Below are 20,378 nucleotides of genomic sequence, written 5' to 3'. Positions count from 1 at the left end.
CAACAGTGGGTTTAAGCTTGTGGGCCCAAATAAGCAAGAAACTCTTACCCTGGAAAACTTACAAAATGAGAGAGAGTACTGTTCCTTTAGAACTAGGTCTGGTTGATGGGTTGGTTAATGTTTGCAGGGGTCTTCAGTTAGGTGTTTGATCATTCTAGAATATAATCTCAAAGTTTACCAAGTCAGCTAAACTAACTTGCCTTCCTAAATTTAATTCTGTGTTTCAAAGCCCCACAAGTAGCATCCTGTCTGTGCTTATTTTAATCAAAGTTTTATTTAGCAAATAACAAATAGATTACTAGCAGCTGCCCTCTCAAAGGATACAAGACAACTTCCTTTCTTCTGATTCTCCCTGTCTACAGACAATGCAGGATTGGAACAATATCAAATAAAGTCTTTTTATTATTTCAGTCTGGTGTCAGTTATTAGATGTACAGTGTAAGGTTACAAAAGGTGCGAGCTGCCATTTCACTTCAGGCAAATCTGCTTCAAAATAATGGCTAGGAAAATGAAGACTCAACCTTGATGGCAACAATTCAGTAACAGGGAATTGAGCAAGGTCACTGGGCTGCACCAGCATCCATCCTACAGCGCGATCACACAGGTATCATTCATTTGGCATCAGAGAAATGAAATCATTATCACCAAGGGCTGTCATCAGCGTCTGCTGCTCTGGAGAGAAATGCCTCATCTTTGCCTAATGGTTTGCATTTGAGAAAGGTCTCAGCAACCCAGAGTTTAACAATCCATGTCATTCGCCCATAACAGTTTTTATTTATTTATTTTTTATTTTAAGATGCTTCTTTAATTTTCAGTAAATTAAACATTTACAATTTCAGTCAACTTTTACTAAGAATGTTTACAACACAGGGATTCTCAAACTTGTTAAACTTAGCAAGGATTGCTTTTCAGAAGAAAAGAAAAAAAAAGTCAGTACATTTTATATCCCATAGTGTTGATTCCAGAGAAGGCACTGGCACCCCACTCCAGTCCTCTTGCCTGGAAAGTCCCATGGATGGAGGAGCCTGGTGGGCTGCAGTCCACGGGGTCGCGAAGAGTCGGACATGACTGAGTGACTTCACTTTCACTTTTCACTTTCATGCATTGGAGAAGGAAATGGCAACCCACTCCAGTGTTCTTGCCTGGAGAATCCCAGGGACGGGGGAGCCTGGTGGGCTGCCGTCTATGGGGTTGCACAGAGTCGGACACGACTGAAGTGACTTAGCAGCAGCAGCGTTGATTCTGAAGAATATAGCTGGCAGTCATTTTAAATGTAACCTTCTGATCTTCTTCCATTGCCTGGCCTGAGTAAAAAATATCTTCTACTTTGGCTTTCAATAGGACCTTGGAATTCTTTGTCCAATCTGAACCTCTTCATTCTTTTCTCATGCAGTTGTGGGACAAGCTGCAGCAGCAGATACAGGACAGACGACACAACATTTGAAATGCCCAAATTTCGAGTCTTCGAGTAATGAAATAAGAACCTTTTGGTGTTATCTTTTTCATCTGTTTCCTGGGGCTCTGGTAGAGTCCGCATAATTGTGAGGTCAATCTCCTCCAATGCATTTATATTAGGCATTGGATGACTAATATAAATAAAAAGATACACAGACTATGCTTCTGCTTTAACAATATTTGCACAGAAGAAATAACCATAAACTGTCAGGATCATGAGGATATATATTTCAGTACCCTAAATAGAATTCTTCTTGTGGCCCATGGAAACTGTTGAAATTCTTCAATTTCTCTCATGACAAAAAATTTGGCTCCTAAAGGTAAAACCATCTTTCCAACCAGGGAAAAAAAAAAGTTATATATTGCACATATGCACTGATTAAGGCTTCCACTGTGAGTGCAGATACAAAGCTTCTCACTATTTGCTAAAACTCTATGACTGAGAGTAATGAGGGAGTGCAAAAAGAGGGGTTATTCTTCTCAGCTTGCTGCAAAGTCTGAATCTTCATAACTGGTTTTAAAAGTCAGCTCTTCTGTTTCCTTTATTGCCATATTTCTTACGCCAGAATATTGGAAGTCATATACCTTGTGAGATTTTAGAGGATGTGTTATAGGAGATGGGAAAAGTTGTGTTCCTTGGATTCAGCGGTCAGAGAACTGGCTGAAATAACAGCCAGCCACAGAGCAGGCTCCAGGGCTAGCTCTGGCATGAGCAAGTTGTCACTGTGGATGGTTTCTTCCAAACAGACAAACTTTCAAGCAAACACATGCCTTTCCCATGTTATGTGTTTCTTGGGAGGATCCAGTGAAATTGTGGCTTTGATGGACGTCTAAAATGTTTATGGAAATGTAGGAGTGTAAGCACAGGAGTTAAACTGCCGTGGTTCAAACCAGGACCCCACTATGTGCTGTTTGGGGAACCTGGGGCAAGTAATTCAGCTTCTCATGTCCATAATGGGGATGATAATTGCAATGAAATTAATAATGAACAGCTGTCTCCTAGAACTATTTGAAGATCAGTTAGGATTCTGCCTGTCAAGTAAGTAATACTTTGCTGACAGAGAAAGCAGCCAAAAAAATATGAATTTGTGTTCTTGTGGAAAAACAGAAATACAAGTCATTCAGTGAACTTAGTATGTGTTTTCTATGCTGTCTCCCTCATAGTGCGTGCATGCGTGCCAAATTGTTTCAGTTGTGTCCGACTCTGTGCGACCCGTGGATGTAGCCCGCCAGGCTCCTTTGTCCATGGGATTCCAAGCAAGAATACTGGAGTGGGTTGCCATGCCGTCCTCCAGGGATGGAACCCATGACTCTTATATCTCCTGCATCAGCAGGCTGGTTCTTTACCACTAGTGCCACCTGGAAAGCTCCCTCCCTCATAATAGATGTTCAGTAATTAAAGTTGGAAAAGTAGTAACTGGGTCACTATATTTATCTTTGGGTTCAAATGAACACCAATGACAATATGTACTTTTTTTTAATAGTAAGCCTTGGGATCATTTATTCACAAATTACATCTCTCAAACATAGGTTCTTCTCTTTCAAAAGATGATATATTTCATACTAGAAGAATTGTGAAGATCTAGACCCGTGGATCATTGTCTCTTGTTCTTGCTTACCTGCTACTTCATGGGACTGCATAAATTTTAATTGCACTCCAAAAGTCAGTGTAGATATTGATTCAAAGCATCATTTTTTCTCCAGAAGATTACTTGTCATTTAAAATTTGCTTAAATTATTTACAACAGAAAGTCTTTCCTGATGCAGCTTACTCTCCATAATCAAAGAAAGAAAGATATGTGCAGATTTTTTCAGGTGCACTGCCTTCAGTTTTGGAAGGTCTCATATAATCCACTGGTTTTAATCTGTTTACCAGTTAGAGAGCCTGATAAAATGAGACTCAGAAAATCACCTGGTTCCTAGTCTGCCTCCCATCTTTAAGAAAAATCAAACTTGACTCTGATTCCATTTTCAAAAGTATTCATTGATGAACCTTCTAAAAATTTTCCTTCAGAATTCATATAGATTCCTAGCTGGTAGATGGGGATTCATAGGAGGTGAATAGCTATTTTTTAGGTCCAAATGTGTTGCTGCAAATAAGAATATTTCTCTCTCTTTTATGGCTAAGTAAGATTCCATCATATATACGTACCACATCTTTATCCGTTCGTCTATTTATGGACACTTAGTAGCTTTCAGGTCATGACTATTGTAAATGATGTGCTATGAATATGAAATTGACTGTATCATTTTTAATTTTGTCTTTTCCAGATATACACTTAGGAGTGAATCACTTACTTTGCTGTATTCCTAAAACTAACACAATATTGTAAATCAACTATCCTTCAAAAATAAAGATTAGAATTTATTCCCTAGGCTGTTCTTACATAGAGTCATATTTATACTGTTTGTAAAATGAGTCAGCTATAATCATTCAATTGGTGTGGTACTGATGTCCTTAACAAAATGCAAAATTTCTTGAGGACCAATTCCTCTTCACAGACCTTCTCATAGATCTGACACTTAGCAGAAAGATGGAGAGGTGGAAAATTTTCAATAAAGGCATTAGAATGGTTGTAAACAAAGAGCCTCTAAATATTTGTTTTCTAGGCACAAGGGTTTTAGTAGAGGTTATGGTGTGGATGGGAAAGTAGAAAAGAAGGAAACTAATGTTTATTAAGTGGCTACTATATATATATCATTCTTTATTATCTACATGTAGTGTCTCATTTTATCTTATCATCACTGAAAAGTAAATATGACCCAACTTTGTAGGTAAACTAATGGTCAGAGAAATGACTTATTCAGAATCACCCAGCTAGTTGGTGGCAAAGTTAGAAGCCAAAATGCAGGTTTGCCTGATACCTGCCTATGTTCTTTTCCTGTTAACACAGTATCATACTATATAAATGTTTATTGTACATCTTATATGACTGTACTACTGGGAATGTTAGCAGGAAAAGATACAGTTTTAGAACTATAAAATTAACCCTGTGATTTTTCTCAAGTGAACAATAAAGCCTAAACAAATGTTGATGTCTCTATTGCAATAAAAGACTTACATTACAGATTATTTATATAAATCAGTTTTATTTCAGATCTGGTGGATGGTTTGCATGGGAAAAACATTAAAACTGGTGGGCTTCACTGTGAAAGTGAAAGTGAAGTCACTCAGTCGTGTCCGACTCTTTGCGACCCCATAGACTGTAGCCTACCAGGCTCCTCCCTCCATGGAATTCTCCAGGCAAGAGTACTGGTGTGGGTTGTCATTTCCTTCTCCAGGGGATCTTCCTGGCCCAGGGATTGAACCTGGGTCTCCCGCATTCCAGGCAGACACTTTAACTCACTGTAGTACCGCTCAATTGGGGAAGTGGACTTTTATTGGGAAAACCTTTCAGCTGTTCAGTGCCTGCTCTGAAGAGCATTCCAGTCTCCTCAAGCAGCTGGCAGTGTTCTTTGAGCTGAGCAGGGAGACAGCAGGCTAGAGGGGCTGGGTCTACCTGCTGTCTCTGATTCCTGCCCCTCTGATGTTCTTTGACTTGCTGCTCACTGGCACCACCTTCTGCAGGTATTTGGCATTAACATTCTTAGTTGGCTGCTCTGCTAATTTTTCTCCTATAATTCTGCTGACAGCTTTTGCTTGCTATTCATTATTATTTCCTCTCTTATCTTCTTTGCCATTGCTGATTTTTTTTAATTCCTGTACTTTAATAGATTTCATTTCCTGAAACAGTAGAGATTAAATATATGTGTTCAGTGTAATACATAAATGTATATATATATTATATATATTGACTGTTTATATGTATATACATTGATACCAAAGAAATGGATGTGTGTGTATGCACACATACCCTTCCTTATTCTGAGGTGTCTTATTTATATTTAAGTTCCTAATTACTTGTCTAATTATTCTGTATTCCTTCTCTTCGTCCTGTCCCCTAACTTCCATGTCTTTCTATATTCTCTGTCTTAAACCCTCAAAGTGAAAAAGTGAAAGTTACAGTTGCTCCGTCATGTCCAACTCTTTGCAACCCCATGGATTGTATTCTCTGTCCATGGATTTCTCCAGGCAAGAATACTCCAGGCAAGAGTGAGTTGCCATTTCCTTCTCCAGAGGATCTTCTCAATCCAGTGATCCTACCCGGGTCCCCTGCATTGCAGGCAGATTCTTTACAGTCTGAGATACCAGGGGAGCCCAGAACCCTCAAAGCTTGCTTTCAAAGCTTACATTCTCAAGTCTCCAAAGTGACTCCTCTTCTGATCTTTGAGTCTCAGGCTTCTGTGTCCAGTTGCTCATAGGACATCTCCATTTGGATGAACTGTTCTTCATCTAAATAGCTAATACTCCATCATATCCTTACAAAAGTGGCACCTCATTTCCATTTTTGTATTGTTACTTCTAAATAATAATAATAAAAATAATTACAGTAAACATTTACTGAAAGCCAACTGGGCCAGCCATTATCCTAGCTTCCTTTTCTAAGGAAATAGCTAGTAAGTCCTAAGTCATGGAGCTAGAATTTGAAGTTGGTCTTCTACCTGACATGTGCCCTTATCCACACTACTTTCCTTGATCCTTGTCTTTGAGTGAGGGAACTGAGTTTCTCTGTCCTTTGTCAGAGTGAAAGATGTTTATTTAAGCTGGTTAGTTGAGACACTGCCTTGCACATAGGAGATAATCAGTTTATTTGTGTTGTATCCATCATACAGTCCTCTAAGCATATCTCAGTATGAAGAACTGTTTTAATACAGTTAATACATATAACTATTATTATGTATTATGTATTAATTATGTAGTAATACACTATGTATTACTACATAATACATATCTCATACAGGTATGGTGTCCAACATTAGTAATGAAAATTGCTGCAGAAAGTATCTGTGATACAGAGAGCTATGTTTGCCAAGTAAACACCATTTTTTAATACTAATCTAATTGAGTGCATGGAAGAAGGAAAAGGAAGTAAAAAATCCCAACTCACTGTATTGAAGCTTTCCATCCCTTTATACTGTAACATTTGCTGTTATTTCATGTATGTTCATTGATTTTTACGCCTCCCAGTTACCCTGTTGTCTCCTTTCAGGTTTAAATCTTTTGAGAATACCTCTCCTCTTTGCCTCCCAGTTACCCTGTTGTCTCCTTTCAGGTTTAAATCTTTTGAGAATACCTCTCCTCTTTAACTCACTCTGAGTGTTATACAGGGCACAGCATGGCCTCACACCAGAAGCAATGAGATGCTTCTAGACAATGAATAGCATTCAAGTAGAGGAAGAGGGATGCAATGATTAATAAGTGAAATATATGAAAAATCACATTTGGAAACTGGAAATGTTAACTTTAACTTTCAAAAAATTGTGTAGCAAGGACTCTTCAGGGATCTGGGTATTAAGACCCATACTATGTATATTTCTTTATCCTTTAATTACTTTTTCATCTGGGTTTGAAAATGGAATCCTTTTCTCTCTATTTCTGGGCAGTGATTAAGTTGCAGAGGACATCAGGACAGGAGCTAACGGAAGTGACCTGGTATCTTTATTCCACAGGCAATGAGTAATGAGGAGTCTGTTGGTGATTTATGTTAATCTAAATGTGAGACAGACAGAATATTATCTTGCACTTCACAGTCCATGTCAGCAATGCTTCCATTTCTAGAAATATACAATTATCCATATGTCTTTTTCATGAAAACCTTAATTTGTACAGTCGTTTGATGGCAGTTTGGTTTTGTTCACAGTTTGCAAAATTGACTTGTCATAATGCTCCAATAAAATCTATCCTAGCTGAAAAAGTCTAATGGCTTTCTGTGCTAACTAGAGGAATTTACACTTAGAAGTCACATCATTTTTGCCCAAGATAATGAAACAAGCAATTAGCTTTATGTAATACAGGGTGGCTCAGTGGTAAGGAATCTGCCTGCAATACAGGAGACCAGGTTTGATCCCTGGGTCAAGAAGATCTTCTGGAGAAGGGAATGACAACCCACTCCAGTATTCTTGCCTGCAGAATCTCACGGACAGAAGAGCCTGGCAGGCTACAGTCCATGCGGTCACAAAGAGTTGGACACAACTGAGCGACTAACACTTTCACTTTTCAATCTATAGTTTTACTTCAAGAGTTACTGTAAAATTGGTATTAAAATTCAGAAAAATATACATAGAAAATCCTAGGTAAAAAGACCTTTCCCTGTTCTGCACTTTTTTTTTGTTTTTAGAAGAAAGAGGAAAATATTAAAAAACATTAATCTGAATTAATCTGATATTGGGGCTGGGGGGGCTTCAAAACTGAGCATTTTTCTGCATTATTCACTGTTGCCCTTGTTCAGTCATTCAGTCATGTTCAGCTCTTTGTGATCCCATGGATGGCAGCATGCCAGGCTTCCCTGTCCTTTACCATCTCCCGGAGCTTGCTGAAACTCCTGTCCAACGAGTCAGTGATACCATCCAACCATCTCATCCTCTGTCATCCCTTTCTTCTCCTGAGTTCAATCTTTCCCAGAATCAGGGTCTTTTATAATGAATCGACTCTTCGAATCAGGTGGCCAAAGTATTGGAGTTTCAGCTTCAGCATCAGTCTTTCTAATGAATATTCAGGACTGATTTCCTTTAGGATGGACTGGTTGGATCTCCTTGCAGTCCAAGGGACTCTCAAGAATCTTCTCTAACACCACAGCGCAAAAGCATCAATTCTTCAGTGATCAGCCTTCTTTATGGTCCAACTCTCACATCCATACATGACTGCTGGAAAAACCATAGCTTTGACCAGACAGACCTTTGTCAGCAAAGTAATGTCTCTGCTTTTTAATACACTGTTTAGGGTTTTCATAGCTTTTCTTGCAAGGAGCAAGTGTCTTAATTTCATGGCTTCAGTCAGCATCTGCAGTGACTTTGGACCCCAAGAAAGTAAAGTCTGTCACTGTTTCCCCATCTATTTGCCATAAAGTGATGGCACCAGATGCCATGATCTTCATTTTTTGAATGTTGAGTTTTAAGCCAGCTTTTTCACCTTCATCAAGAAGCGCTTCAGTTCCTCTTCTCTTTCTGCCATTAGGGTGGTGTCATCAATGTATTTGAGGTGATTGATATTTCTCCTAGCAATCTTGCATCATTCATACAGGAACTTATTTGTTGAACCTTGTGTGGTGGGAGCTAAGGACACCAATCCTGTCCACAGACTATTCTCCCCACTGTCTCTAACCTCAGCTCTCTGTGATGGCTTGTTTTTATTTCAAAATTTTAAAATAGGTATGTGGCAGGGAAGGGACAGAGATGATGCTGATGTTTATACAAGGGAGGCTGTAATTCACAAGGGTTTGGGCTCTGGGTTCAGACTGCCTGCGTTCCAGTTTTGCCTCCTTTATTTGTGACCTTCACCTCTCTGTGACTCAGTTCCACACCTATAAAATGGAAAAAAAATGCTATTTAATTCATAGCATTGTTTAATTATTATGTGAAAGGGTGCTCAGTTAAATTTGGTTTTCACAGTGTATTGAACAGCATTAAGTTTCCTTCAAAGGAGGCATATAGATATCCAAAAGGCACATGAAAAGATACTAAACATCTCTATTAGAGAAATACAGACCAAAACTGTAATGAGGTATCACTTCACACCAGTTAGAATGGCCATCATCAAAAAATCTACAAACAATAAATGTTCAAGTGCTGCAGCCACTGGGAAGAACCGTGGCTCCTAAACCGAAGTTCTTTTGAAAACTGAAAGTAAAGCTACCATATGATCCAGCAATCCCATTCTGGGGATATATCTGGAGAAAAACATGATTTGAAAAGATATTTGTTCCCCGGTGTTCATTGCTACAGTGTTTACAGTAGCCAGGATGTGGAAGCAAGCGCAGTGTCCATCAGCAGAGGACTGGATCAAGAAGATCCGGAGAACAGACTTGTGGACTCAGCGGGGAAAGGAGAAGGTGGGACAGATTGAGAGAGTAGCATTTAGCTGTATATACACTGCCATATGTCAAATAGAGAGCCAGTGGAATTTGCTGTGTGATACAAGGAGTTCAACCTGGTGTTCTGTGACAACCTACAAGGGTGGGAAGGCGGTTCAGGAGGGAGGGGACATATGTGTCTGTGGCTGATTCATGTTGATGTATGACAGAAACCAACACAACATTGTAAAGCAATTATCCTGCAATTAAAAATTTAAAGAAAGAAGATGTGGTATGTATATACTATAGAATATTACTCAGCCATAAAAAACCCAATGAAATAATGCCAAATAATAATGGATGGACCGAGAAATCATCATACTGAGTAAAGTAAGTCAGGCAGAGAAAGACAATGTATGATATCACTTATATGTGGAATGTTAAAAAATGGTACAAATAAAACTGTTTAAAACAGAAATAGAGTTACAGATGTGAAAAACAACAACAACTTATGGTTACCAAGGGGGAAAGTGGGAGGGCAGGTTAAATTGGGAGATTGGGACCAACATATATATATATACTGCTGCTGCTGCTGCTAAGTCGCTTCAGTCATGTCCGACTCTGTGCGACCCCATAGATGGCAGCCCACCAGGTTCCCCCATCCCTGGGATTCTCCAGGCAAGAACACTGGAGTGGGTGGCCATTTCCTTGTCCAATGCGTGAAAGTGAAAAGTAAAAGTGAAGTCGCTCAGTCATGTCCGACTCTTAGCGATCCCATGGACTGCAGCCCACCAGGCTCCTCCATCCATGGGATTTTCCAGGCAAGAGTACTGGAGTGGGGTGCCATTGCCTTCTCCGATATATGTATATATATATCTATATATATACTACTGTATATAAAATAGATAACTAATAAGGACCTACTGCATAGCACAGGGAACTCAATATTCTGTAATGACCTGCATGGTAAAAGACTCTAGAAAAGAGTGTATATATGTGTGTGTATAACTGATTCACTTTGCTATACAGTGAAATTAACACCACACTGTAAATCAACTATACTACAATAAAAATTAATTTAAAAAATTATACCACCTTGTTAAAAAAAAACAATTTCCTGATAATTATAGATGTTGCATGAGGGGACAGGAGAAGAGTATTTTCAACATCCTATGTTTCATAACTTGTTTGTCACAAAAGACAAAGACAGCAGTGCCTTCCTATTGTCTTGGTGCTGGTGTTTAGGGAACAATCAGGTCTGGGTAAATATCAGCCTTTATTAATATAATATCTGGGCAATATCTTACTGTGGGTCTTTACTACATGTCTGCATCCCAGTGCTGGGAGCTGCTCCAGGGCGTGAGGCAGTCCTTTGATAACTCTGTGGCTTCAGTGCTTAGCGTAGTACTTTATATGCATACAGCCACTTGGTAAATGCAATCTGCTCAGATACTCCTTAAAAATATATATCTTTAATAAAGTACCAAATTACTATGTATTTGTGAATAATCTAGAAACTAGAGTCAAGTTTTAAAAAGGACATCATTCATAATCTTACTATCCAGAGATAAACTGACATATTATTATGTGTCTTTCTGCTATTTTCTATGCATGCCTACTTTTGTTTTGAACAAAAAATGGAATAATATGGTAAAGACTTTGGGTAGTTAACACTTTCATGAAATAAGATACAATTAATATGACTCTGTCATCACATACTCTTCTGAAATATTATTTTTAATTAGTATATACAAATTACCTAATGTTTATTCTTTAGCATTTACATCGCACTCCACTTTATGCTTTTATATGAAAATGTGTGTATGTTCTGTCATGCCTGACTTTTTGCACCTTTATGGACTGTTGCCCACCAGGTTCCTCTGTCCATGGGATTCACCATTGTTAAATGTGTCCAGACATGCTTCTTCTTGTTTCCTCCCTCGCCCCCACCAATGTGTTCCCATGGTACCCTTCACTTTGCTTATCAAAGTCCCTAGTACAGTAGAGTCTACTTGAATAAATATCTTTTGATCTTTTGGTCCTTTAATTTTTTCCCACCAGGCCCTTTCTAGTTTCACCATGATAACCTTAGTTGCTAGTATACTGCTTTGCTCTTAAAAGGTGCTCAGTGTATGTTTGTTCAGTAAGTATGGGATAGATATTATTTTCATCTGAAAATGTGAAAAGATCGATTCTGAAAGTTCCTATGAAGGTTTGTTGTTTGGAGCTGGGTGTGTTTGATATGATCCTGCAGGAAGAGTGTGAAGTTGGGGGTGGGCAGGGCACACTGGGGAGAGTTCTGAGCTAAGAGCCGATTACAGAAAGACTCTGGGAAGAGGAGTGAAAATATTTCTTTTGACTCATCCTTTCCTTTTACTCTTTCCATCAAGAGCTTTAGCTCATCCCCCTGACCTTTAGAATAAAATTCTTGGAAGCAATGGGAAGGGAAACAGAATCTTCATTTATTTATTGGGTGATTAAGTAAATGGAGACATGTATCCTACCTGAGTTATCGTCAAAGAATCCAATTTCAAGCTTCTGACTTAACTGAAAACATTCCAGCTCTATGTCTGGCACATGGTATTAAGAAAGGGAAGGGACTAATATTTATAGAGTGCCTATAATATGCTAGTGATTTTCCTACATAATTGCATTCAGGCTTCTCAACAACTCTGAGAAGTAGGAATTATTGCAGAGGGACCCGAATTCAACCTTGGACTATATGACTCCTGAGTCTACTTTCCCAGGTCAAAATATTAGAATGAATTCTTGGGTGAAATGAAGAACTGACTTATGGCTAATGTAAACAAATTCTAAAGTCTGTTTCACAAGGAAACTTTGAGGCATATCTTGGATGATTCTGATTTATGAATTAGTAAGAAAAGTAGAAAATTAAAACATTAATATAGAGAAATAAAATCACTTAAAAACCCATTTTACCAACACCTGCAGGAGATGTATTAAAAATTAAAAGAATTTTCAGACCAAAAAGATTGTGTTTATAAAGAGGTCATTCAGAGGTGGTTAATTAAATGGCCTCACACTTTAAAATTTTAGTGAGAGTGTCTTTTTCATATTAACTTTATTATTTTAATCAGAAATGTATGAACCTAACAGAGGTTATAAAATTTTTACTTTATTGTTTTTCAATTCAATAAGAGTTTTTATTTCTTAGTTACTAAATTTCAGGCCAGAGCTAAGGTTTTCTTACCTCCTTGCTGGGAAGTTGCCAGCTGACAGAGTTGTTCAAGCCTGTTTCTGCTTATAGGCTTTAATAAAAGCTATTTTTTTTTCCTGTTGGCATTCTTACTCTACATGCTGTGCTCAACCTAGTGAGATAGTTACAGACACATGCTTTTAAACTCCCAATTCTCAAATTTAAGTTCATTTCTAGTCACTACTACCATCTATGCAGTATGAAAGAGGGTGCTCAGGTGTTTTGCATAAATCTTACTGGCAGTTTATTGTCCACTGCCCACATTTGTAACATCCTTTTTGGTAACTAGAGATGAAAATTATTAGTAGTGTTATTAGGGTTTGGCTTTTAGCTAGGAGAGTTCAATGATTTTAACAGAAGGGGTAATAAGAATCATATGTCAAATTAAATAAGTTATTCTGTGTTTTGAAAATGATCCCAGTGTTTTTCATTCATTTTAGTCTGACTTTTTCATATTTTAAGAGAGTCTTCTGGATGCATCCTAACATAGTTTAAAAAAGCACCTTTTACCCTTATAATTAGTCTTTAACATCGTCATAAGCACTGGCCTAATTTTTGTAATCTTTTAAAACATGATCCTGGTGCCCTAGGCAGTTGGAGTAGTTATAGGGAGCGCATGAAACATGTTGTACTCACACTGGACTTTATATTTTGTGCCTTGGCATCACGTTATGTTTTCTTTTGTTCTTCAGAATTTATTGTTTCTTTCGTTTTCAGGCAGGAATAGAAAGTTTGCTTTCTGAGACTGGGTTTTGAAGAACCCATCTTTCATGTTCTCACAGAGCATGTAGTAGGAGATGAATAAATACTTGTGTCTGTGGATTGGCTGGGGTTCTACTGAGCTTCACTGAGGACTCGGCTTCAAGCTATGGAGGCCAGAGGCTCTGCCTCTCACTGAAAGCCCGTGTGTCATCGGAGCAGTTGTGCTCCACGTGAGTCTCCTGGTGCTGCTGGAACTAACAGTGCAAGCCCCAGTATGCATGCGAATTTCATGTTTCCCATTACATTGTATCTACTGTTATTTCATTGGCCAAATCAAGTCAAATGGCTGAATCCAAGATCAGAGGTCAAAGAAGTCTACTCTGTCTTTTATTGGGAGAAACTTAAGTCACATGGGAAAAGGCATGGCTACAAGAAGTGGTGCCCCTGATCTTGGTTTGCTTTTAGCTTTGTTTTTTAGAACATAGTACCTTTGAATAAACGCAGACTCAAAAGGAGAGGGTAAGTGGAGTCTTGAAACGCAGTGTTTTTCAAGTCCTTCAGCTCACTTGTGGTCATGAGTGGGGCAAGAGAGGAGGAGGGGGCAGCTCTCTCTCATCTGAACCAGAGCCCTGATTTTAGACAGTGTTCTTGGAGACAGAACAGTGAAGTGGAGTAAGCATTTGTCCCCTTTTTATATGCATCGAGGGAGACAGCTCATTTGGCCAAGAATCCTACACATGGTTCTCTCTGTCTCTGAGATGTTTCTTCTTCTCTACCCTTTTAATCACAGCACACCATTCTCTCCTAATATTTTGACTCGTAGAAAAATAACAACTAGTAATGGTTTAATCAGAAAAAAAAAACCACCACCCTGGGAACCCTTCCCTGGTTAGAAAATGCTCTCACCCGTTAAAATTATGCCTACAGTACCTCATTGGTCATGCTAAACCCCTTAACCAGTCATCAGACTCTCAACACTTACGATAATCCCCGCTGCCTCAGGTTAAGACCCTACTTTCTTAATTTTTTTTTATTGAAATATACATAGGTATGTATTATTTTCATATTCTTTTCCATTATGGTTTATCACAGGACATTGAATATAGTTCCCTGAGCTATATAGTGGGACCTTGTGGTGTATCCATTCTATATATAATACTTTACCTCTTAAAACCCTACTTTCTTAAAATATTTTTTATTGAAATATACATATGTATGTATTATTTTCATATTCTTTTCCATTATGGTTTATCACAGGACATTGAATATAGTTCCCTGAGCTATATAGTGGGACCTTGTTGTGTATCCATTCTATATATAATACTTTACCTCTTAAAACCCTAATTTCTTATTATGGCATGATAACTCAAGATATGGTTTATCTTTAGCTTCCCCTTTCTGCACTTTAGCCACGCTGAGCTACTTTTATTCTCTGAATGAGCCATGCTGTCTTGTCCTCAACAAGTTACTTAATGTTTCAAAACTTGGTTTTCTTGTCCATAGAAAGGGGCTGTTGCCCCATATTTGCTGGTGAGAACTTTACTAGGGAGTGTTCTCAGGATCAGTATCTGTAGAGGAGAGAAGAAAATAGGCTTTGACTGAGCAAGACTTACTGACGAATAAAGGCCAAGCCAGTGAGACAGGGGACACTTCAGAGTGCCTGAGTAGGGACCAGGGTCCTAAGCCTTTATACTCCTCATTGATCAAGCAGTGGCCACAGCAGCACTGGGGAAGCCGGGGTGACCTCGAGTGAGGCTGCTGTCTCCAGCGGAGGGCTGGTCCCCAAGAGGGACTCAGCTGAAATCTCTTGGCATCAACGCCCCCAGCAGCAGGGGAATAAGTAAATGCCTGTGTTCTGGAGCAGAGAATCTGAGGGTTTTACCACTGTGGATATAAATAGCTATCTCATAGGACAATTATGATAAATCCTACTGACATGCATGCACACACACAGTCGTTCGTTAGGTCTTTGCTTTGGGGTCACTTCCTGTGGAAACTTTCCCAGCCTATGCCCCTCCCACCCAAAAGTAAGCTGCTGGCCACCCCACTGGCTTTCATAGTACTGTATATACTTAATCCTATTATAGCAGTTATTAAACAATATGGCAATTTCCAGTGCTTACCTCTTTCCCCGTTAGAATGCAGTGGGCAAGAACCGCCTGCCTTTGTACTTCTCTTACTATTAAGCATTTTTCTCACGATATTTTGATTGGCTGCTTAATCACCTGTCTTACCCTTTATATTATAAGCTTTACAAGAATAGAGTCAGCATCTGTTTTGTTTACTACTTTATCTTGTAGCGTAGTACCAGGAATGTAGTCTGAGACTGATAAACACTTTGCTGGAGGGAGGTGGTGAGTGAATGAATGAATGATGAAATGTCCCTCAGGAAAGGACAGTAAAGACAATGACATGGAATAGGGAGGCCGTCCAGAGAGCCTCAGCCTCCTGATAACATTCACTCCCAGTGATCAGAGCTCCTGAAGTAGGATATGCAGAGGAGAGTAAAACTAGCTGTCCTTACTCTCAGCCCGGTGTTTATCAAAGCATTTTACATGGCTCAATTCATTCCATCCTCATAAGAGCTCTATGAAGAAAATACTGTTGCTATCTCCATTTTACAGATGATGAAACTGAGGTGTGGAGAAGGTAAATAACTTGCCCAGAGGCACACAGCTGCAGTGGCAGAAATGACAGACTTTTATTCTCCATGATTTTCATTCACACCGATGATAAGATCAGTACTTTCACACTTATATTTTGCGCCTTTCTTTCAGTAAACATTCTGAATCTCTCTGATTCTCTCTGTATGTTGGGGTCCTTGCCTGTGCTAGATTCTGTGTGGATGAACGTGCATAAACTGGGTTGTGAGAAGGTCACATGGATGAGTTAATGGAAGACCTCTGTTTTTCGGAAGAGTTTTGGTGAATATATTCCTGTGGATGTGAGAGATGCTGGTCATGTGGTAAGCCCTGTGATTAGGCATGGAGGTTAGCAGGGGGCAGTGAGATCTTACACTAGAGTTCCCCAGGCACTCAGAGGCTCTTCTTCCTGTCCTCTAGAGGCACTCCCCTTGAAAAAGTTATAGGAAATTCCTACATCAAAAACCTAGCCTTAGGAACCTTACCTGGTGGCCCACTGGTTAAGAATCTGTCTGCCAATGCAGGGGACCTGGGTTCAGTCCCTGGTCTGGGAAGATCCCACACAGAGCAGCTTAAGCCCGTGTGCCAGAACTACTGAGCCCGCGAGCTGCAGCCACTGAGCCCACACGCCCTGGAGTCCTTGCTCCACAACAAGAGAAGCCAGGGCAATGAGAAGCATCTAGAGTGCAGCTCCCACTCGCCACAGCTAGAAAAAAGCCATCACACCAGTGAAACCCCAGCACAGCCATAAGTAACTAAGTCCCTAACCTTAAACGTTTTCAGTAAGAGCTCCATAGGAAAAGAGAAAAATAATAATATTATTATTTTTTTTTACTGGAGATGAAGAACAGGAGAGGTATATTTGCCATGACAGATAGCTCGCAGACTCCTGTTCTTATGGAAGGCAGGCTGTGATGCCTTGAGTCAGTTGTGACTAGCGTCAAGCTATCCTAGCACCTTATGAAGTATTGGGCTGGGTAGGATCGTGGACAGAGTTCTTTTACGGCTGTTTCTAGGCATCCCACTCTCCTCCAAAATGATATCTCTTAAGGAAATCCTGAATTGATTTCCAGGAAAGACTTTGAAAACTGGATGGAGTTTGAATGCCTGATGAGTACACCATTAAAAAAAAATAATAAGAGTCCTGGCAGCCAAATGTCTGGGGATGGATTTTAGCTGATTGCTTCCAAGGGAACCCTGGAGGAGATTATTAGGCCTTGCTATGATAGTTTAATGTATTTATTTAGTACCTCTTTCTGTGGAAAGGGATGTATGTTGTTTTTTTAAAAAATAGACATTTTTATTCTTGGATGAAAATTACATCCTAAAACACATTTAATATGTTTACTTTTACTTATTTTTACTGCTTGGTGAAATAAACAGTGAAATTCACAGCAGTGATCAAAAAACCCTTCTAGGTCATGCTTAGAAACTGCTAGAAATCTGATTCTGAAAAATCAGATTGAACACTATCAGACTGTCTTTTATTTAAATTATATACACATATTTGAAAAGCAATTCTTGTTTTAGAACTGTCATAGAGAAGTATTTTAAGGTCCTAAGTCCTACCACTGTAAAGGAGCTATTTTAATTTTCCACAATTTTTGTCTCCTGTCCTGATCCATATGAAATTGAAAGTATTAGTCGTTTAGTCCAGTCACGTTCGACTCTTTGCAATTCCATGGACTGTAGCACACCAGCCTCCTCTGTCCGTGGAATTCTCCAGGCAAGAATACTGGAGTGGGTTGCCATCTCCTTCTCCAGGGGATCTTCCCAACCCAGGGATCAAACCTGAGTCCCCTGCATCGCAGGCGTGTTCTTTACTGTCTGAGCCACCAGGGAGGTGCAATGCACCTGTGCACTTCCACAGGTGTACGATGTGCTCGTAGTCTCTATATAGCTTGATGCTTAACTGGTTTAAACCAAACACCATGTCGTAAAACTGTTTCTACATTACTATAGTTTTTATAAGTACCATTTTAACGCATTCATAATTTCCACTAAATCAATATGTCCGACTCAACAAATCCCTCTGTACTCATTTATTTATCATTTAAATAGGTAATTTTAAATCACCAGCAAATATATAATTTTTTCTACATTTAAGACTTGAAAAAATATTCTTAATGTGGAAAAGTTGTAAAACGCCATATGGCCACATAGGCTCTAAAGCGATTCTTTTACTAAGCAGTGTATTTCAAGGCAGACACTAAGCTTTCCCGAGGGTGGTAGCACCAGCACATAAACCCAGTCTCAGATGTGCAACCACCAAAACTAAAGAGTTTGCAGAATAAAAGAACATATGAAGATACCTTCCTATCTGTAACAGTTGTTGACAAAGGAACCTTGCTTCAGTTAAGCTCTGAAGATTGTTCTTCATCTTCATCAACAGTGGGTTTAATCATTTTAACACACCAAATCAGTGCTTTCTGGCTATTTGACTGAATTGCTTTAGGAGGTCCTCTGGACGGAGCCCCAAACGCAAGAGCTGCTCATTGAAAATGTGAACTCTGATGATGGAAGTTTGGAATCTGAAAATCCAGATTGGCCTTCAGTGCTTTACTTGGTATAAATCTAAGAGAAAAGGCAGTGTTGGACCACGGATAGGGTGTTGTGTTGATAAGGGACGTCCGACATAAATCTTCATTTGACTCTGAAGAAAGCCCAGAGTATCAGGATGAAAATCAGGTTATCGTCAAAGAACCTGGGCTATGTCTTTCCTGGGAAAGAAAAATTATTTTTACTTTGGCAGCACATCTTCAGTTTGCACAGGCTTGAGCTGTCGCTTTTGCAGAAAGACCACAGGTCTTAAGCAGATGCCTGCTGCAGTTGACTACACACTGCAAAACTGTCAGACCAGTGGAAATGAAAACGGTTTCCATATTCAACCTGTGGGATTTGGGCCAGTCAGAGCCCATGGGTGGAAGACCTATGTCAACCCTGCTAGACAGCACAAAACTGCGATTAGGCTTGACGGGGTCTTTGTCGAATGCTCAGAAGGAGAAGATTTGGGGCATATTAAATGCTCTTATTACTGTCAGACGATTCATGCCTTTGAGTTGGCACGTCTCCTCCTGGAGCATGCTCAGAATGTGCTTTCATCGGAAATGTCAGGCTGTTTGGATGGAGCAGATGCTTGCGGATGAGTCGATCGGTACTCGGAACTCAACCATAAATACCCATGTTCTCTCTCTGACATTTTTGATAAATGCAATAACAATGTAATATTCTTTCTGGAAAAGCAGACCATAATATTATTTCTTTTCAGACCACAATATTTAAGGAAAGAAAACACTGGAAGGGAAATAAGTGTTTCTCTCACATGGAATGGAGGGTGTTTCCCTGTTCGTCAGTTCTCAGTCTTTTTGTTGATACCATGTAAAGGAGACCGTCTCAAGGTCTGTGATCTGGGATATGCACTTAAACAATATGAGAGGTGGTGAAAGGGCTGGGCTACCTCTGGGATTGAATCTCCATTTACCTTGACATTAAATCTCGTTTCTGAAACTCTGTCATTTTCTTTTTTTCCGTTTGTACTCATGGGGTTCCTGTAAAAAAGCAAGTAAGAAAATTTATGCAAAACACTTAGCCCATTGCCTGGCACATCGTGTGAAATCCATGATGCTAACTGATTTGTAGGGAGTACCCACTCCAGTGTTCTTGCCTGGAGGATCCCAGGGATGGGGGAGCCTGGTGGGCTGCAGTCTGTGGGGTCGCACAGAGTCGGACAGTTGGACATGACTGAAGTGACTTAGCAGCAGCCTGACTTAGTTTTCTAGAAAGCTGGCTGGGAAAGGTGATGTGTCTGGCTCGTGAACTTGGAGGTTGCAGATTTATTTAATCTGCTTCTAAATTTTGAAAAAAGAAATTGAGTGACATACTAAAGTTGAGAGATTTCACATGAAATCTTGTATGTTGCCTTTTCTCCAAACCTGGGAGTTGTTGCACCATCAGATTTCAGTCCTCCATGACAGCCAGCTTCCTGCTCTTCCTTTCTTCTTTCCTTCCCCCTTCTCTCTCTCCTCTTTCCCTCCTTTCTTTCCTTGCTCCCTCCTTTCCTCCATTGTACATGTGTATGTATTTTAATACTCATAATTCGATTGTCCAGTTATATCTTCCTTCTAAATTTGTCTCTAGTTTACAAAGAGGCTAACCACAACAAGGAAAACTATAAATCCCACCTCCAGAGCACTGTTTTCCATTTTGCAGGCTAGTTTCTCTTCCCCAACTGATTCTTTTTCAGTGTCTGAATGTTTTACATAAATCTTGGTTCCTATGATTTGAGCTTCAAATCAATGAGATAACCATATCCACTGTCCCCAAAAGTATTGAACTTCATGTGACTATTTCTCTGGAAAAGATCCTTTCCCTTTCACTTAATCTACTCGTCTTTTGTTCAAAGTGCTAAAGACATGGGAATTCAATTACAGATGTCATGCTTTACGTCACTGCTGTGCCCAAGGAAAATAATAA

The 20,378-nt window shown here is 39.5% G+C and overlaps 2 protein-coding genes across 2 annotated transcripts in view; one reads left to right on the top strand and one right to left on the bottom strand.

The window, feature by feature from the left end:
• The window catches only part of PRKG1 (protein kinase cGMP-dependent 1), a 1,378,000-nt gene that overhangs the window by 40,425 nt on the left and 1,317,197 nt on the right, over positions 1 to 20,378 (top strand). The window lies entirely within an intron of this gene.
• Positions 1,239 to 1,579, bottom strand: LOC120873969 (neuromedin-U-like). The gene is made up of 2 exons (XM_040255171.1): positions 1,434 to 1,579; positions 1,239 to 1,364 (listed from the first exon to the last, which is right to left on the bottom strand). The coding sequence occupies exons 1-2, from the start codon at positions 1,577 to 1,579 to the stop codon at positions 1,268 to 1,270; spliced, it is 243 nt and encodes an 80-aa protein (XP_040111105.1). The 3' UTR covers positions 1,239 to 1,267.

The sequence above is a fragment of the Oryx dammah genome, unplaced genomic scaffold, assembly GCF_014754425.2.
Source record: "Oryx dammah isolate SB20612 unplaced genomic scaffold, SCBI_Odam_1.1 HiC_scaffold_14, whole genome shotgun sequence".
Taxonomy (NCBI): domain Eukaryota; kingdom Metazoa; phylum Chordata; class Mammalia; order Artiodactyla; family Bovidae; genus Oryx; species Oryx dammah.
This window is presented reverse-complemented; position numbering and strand designations above follow the sequence as displayed.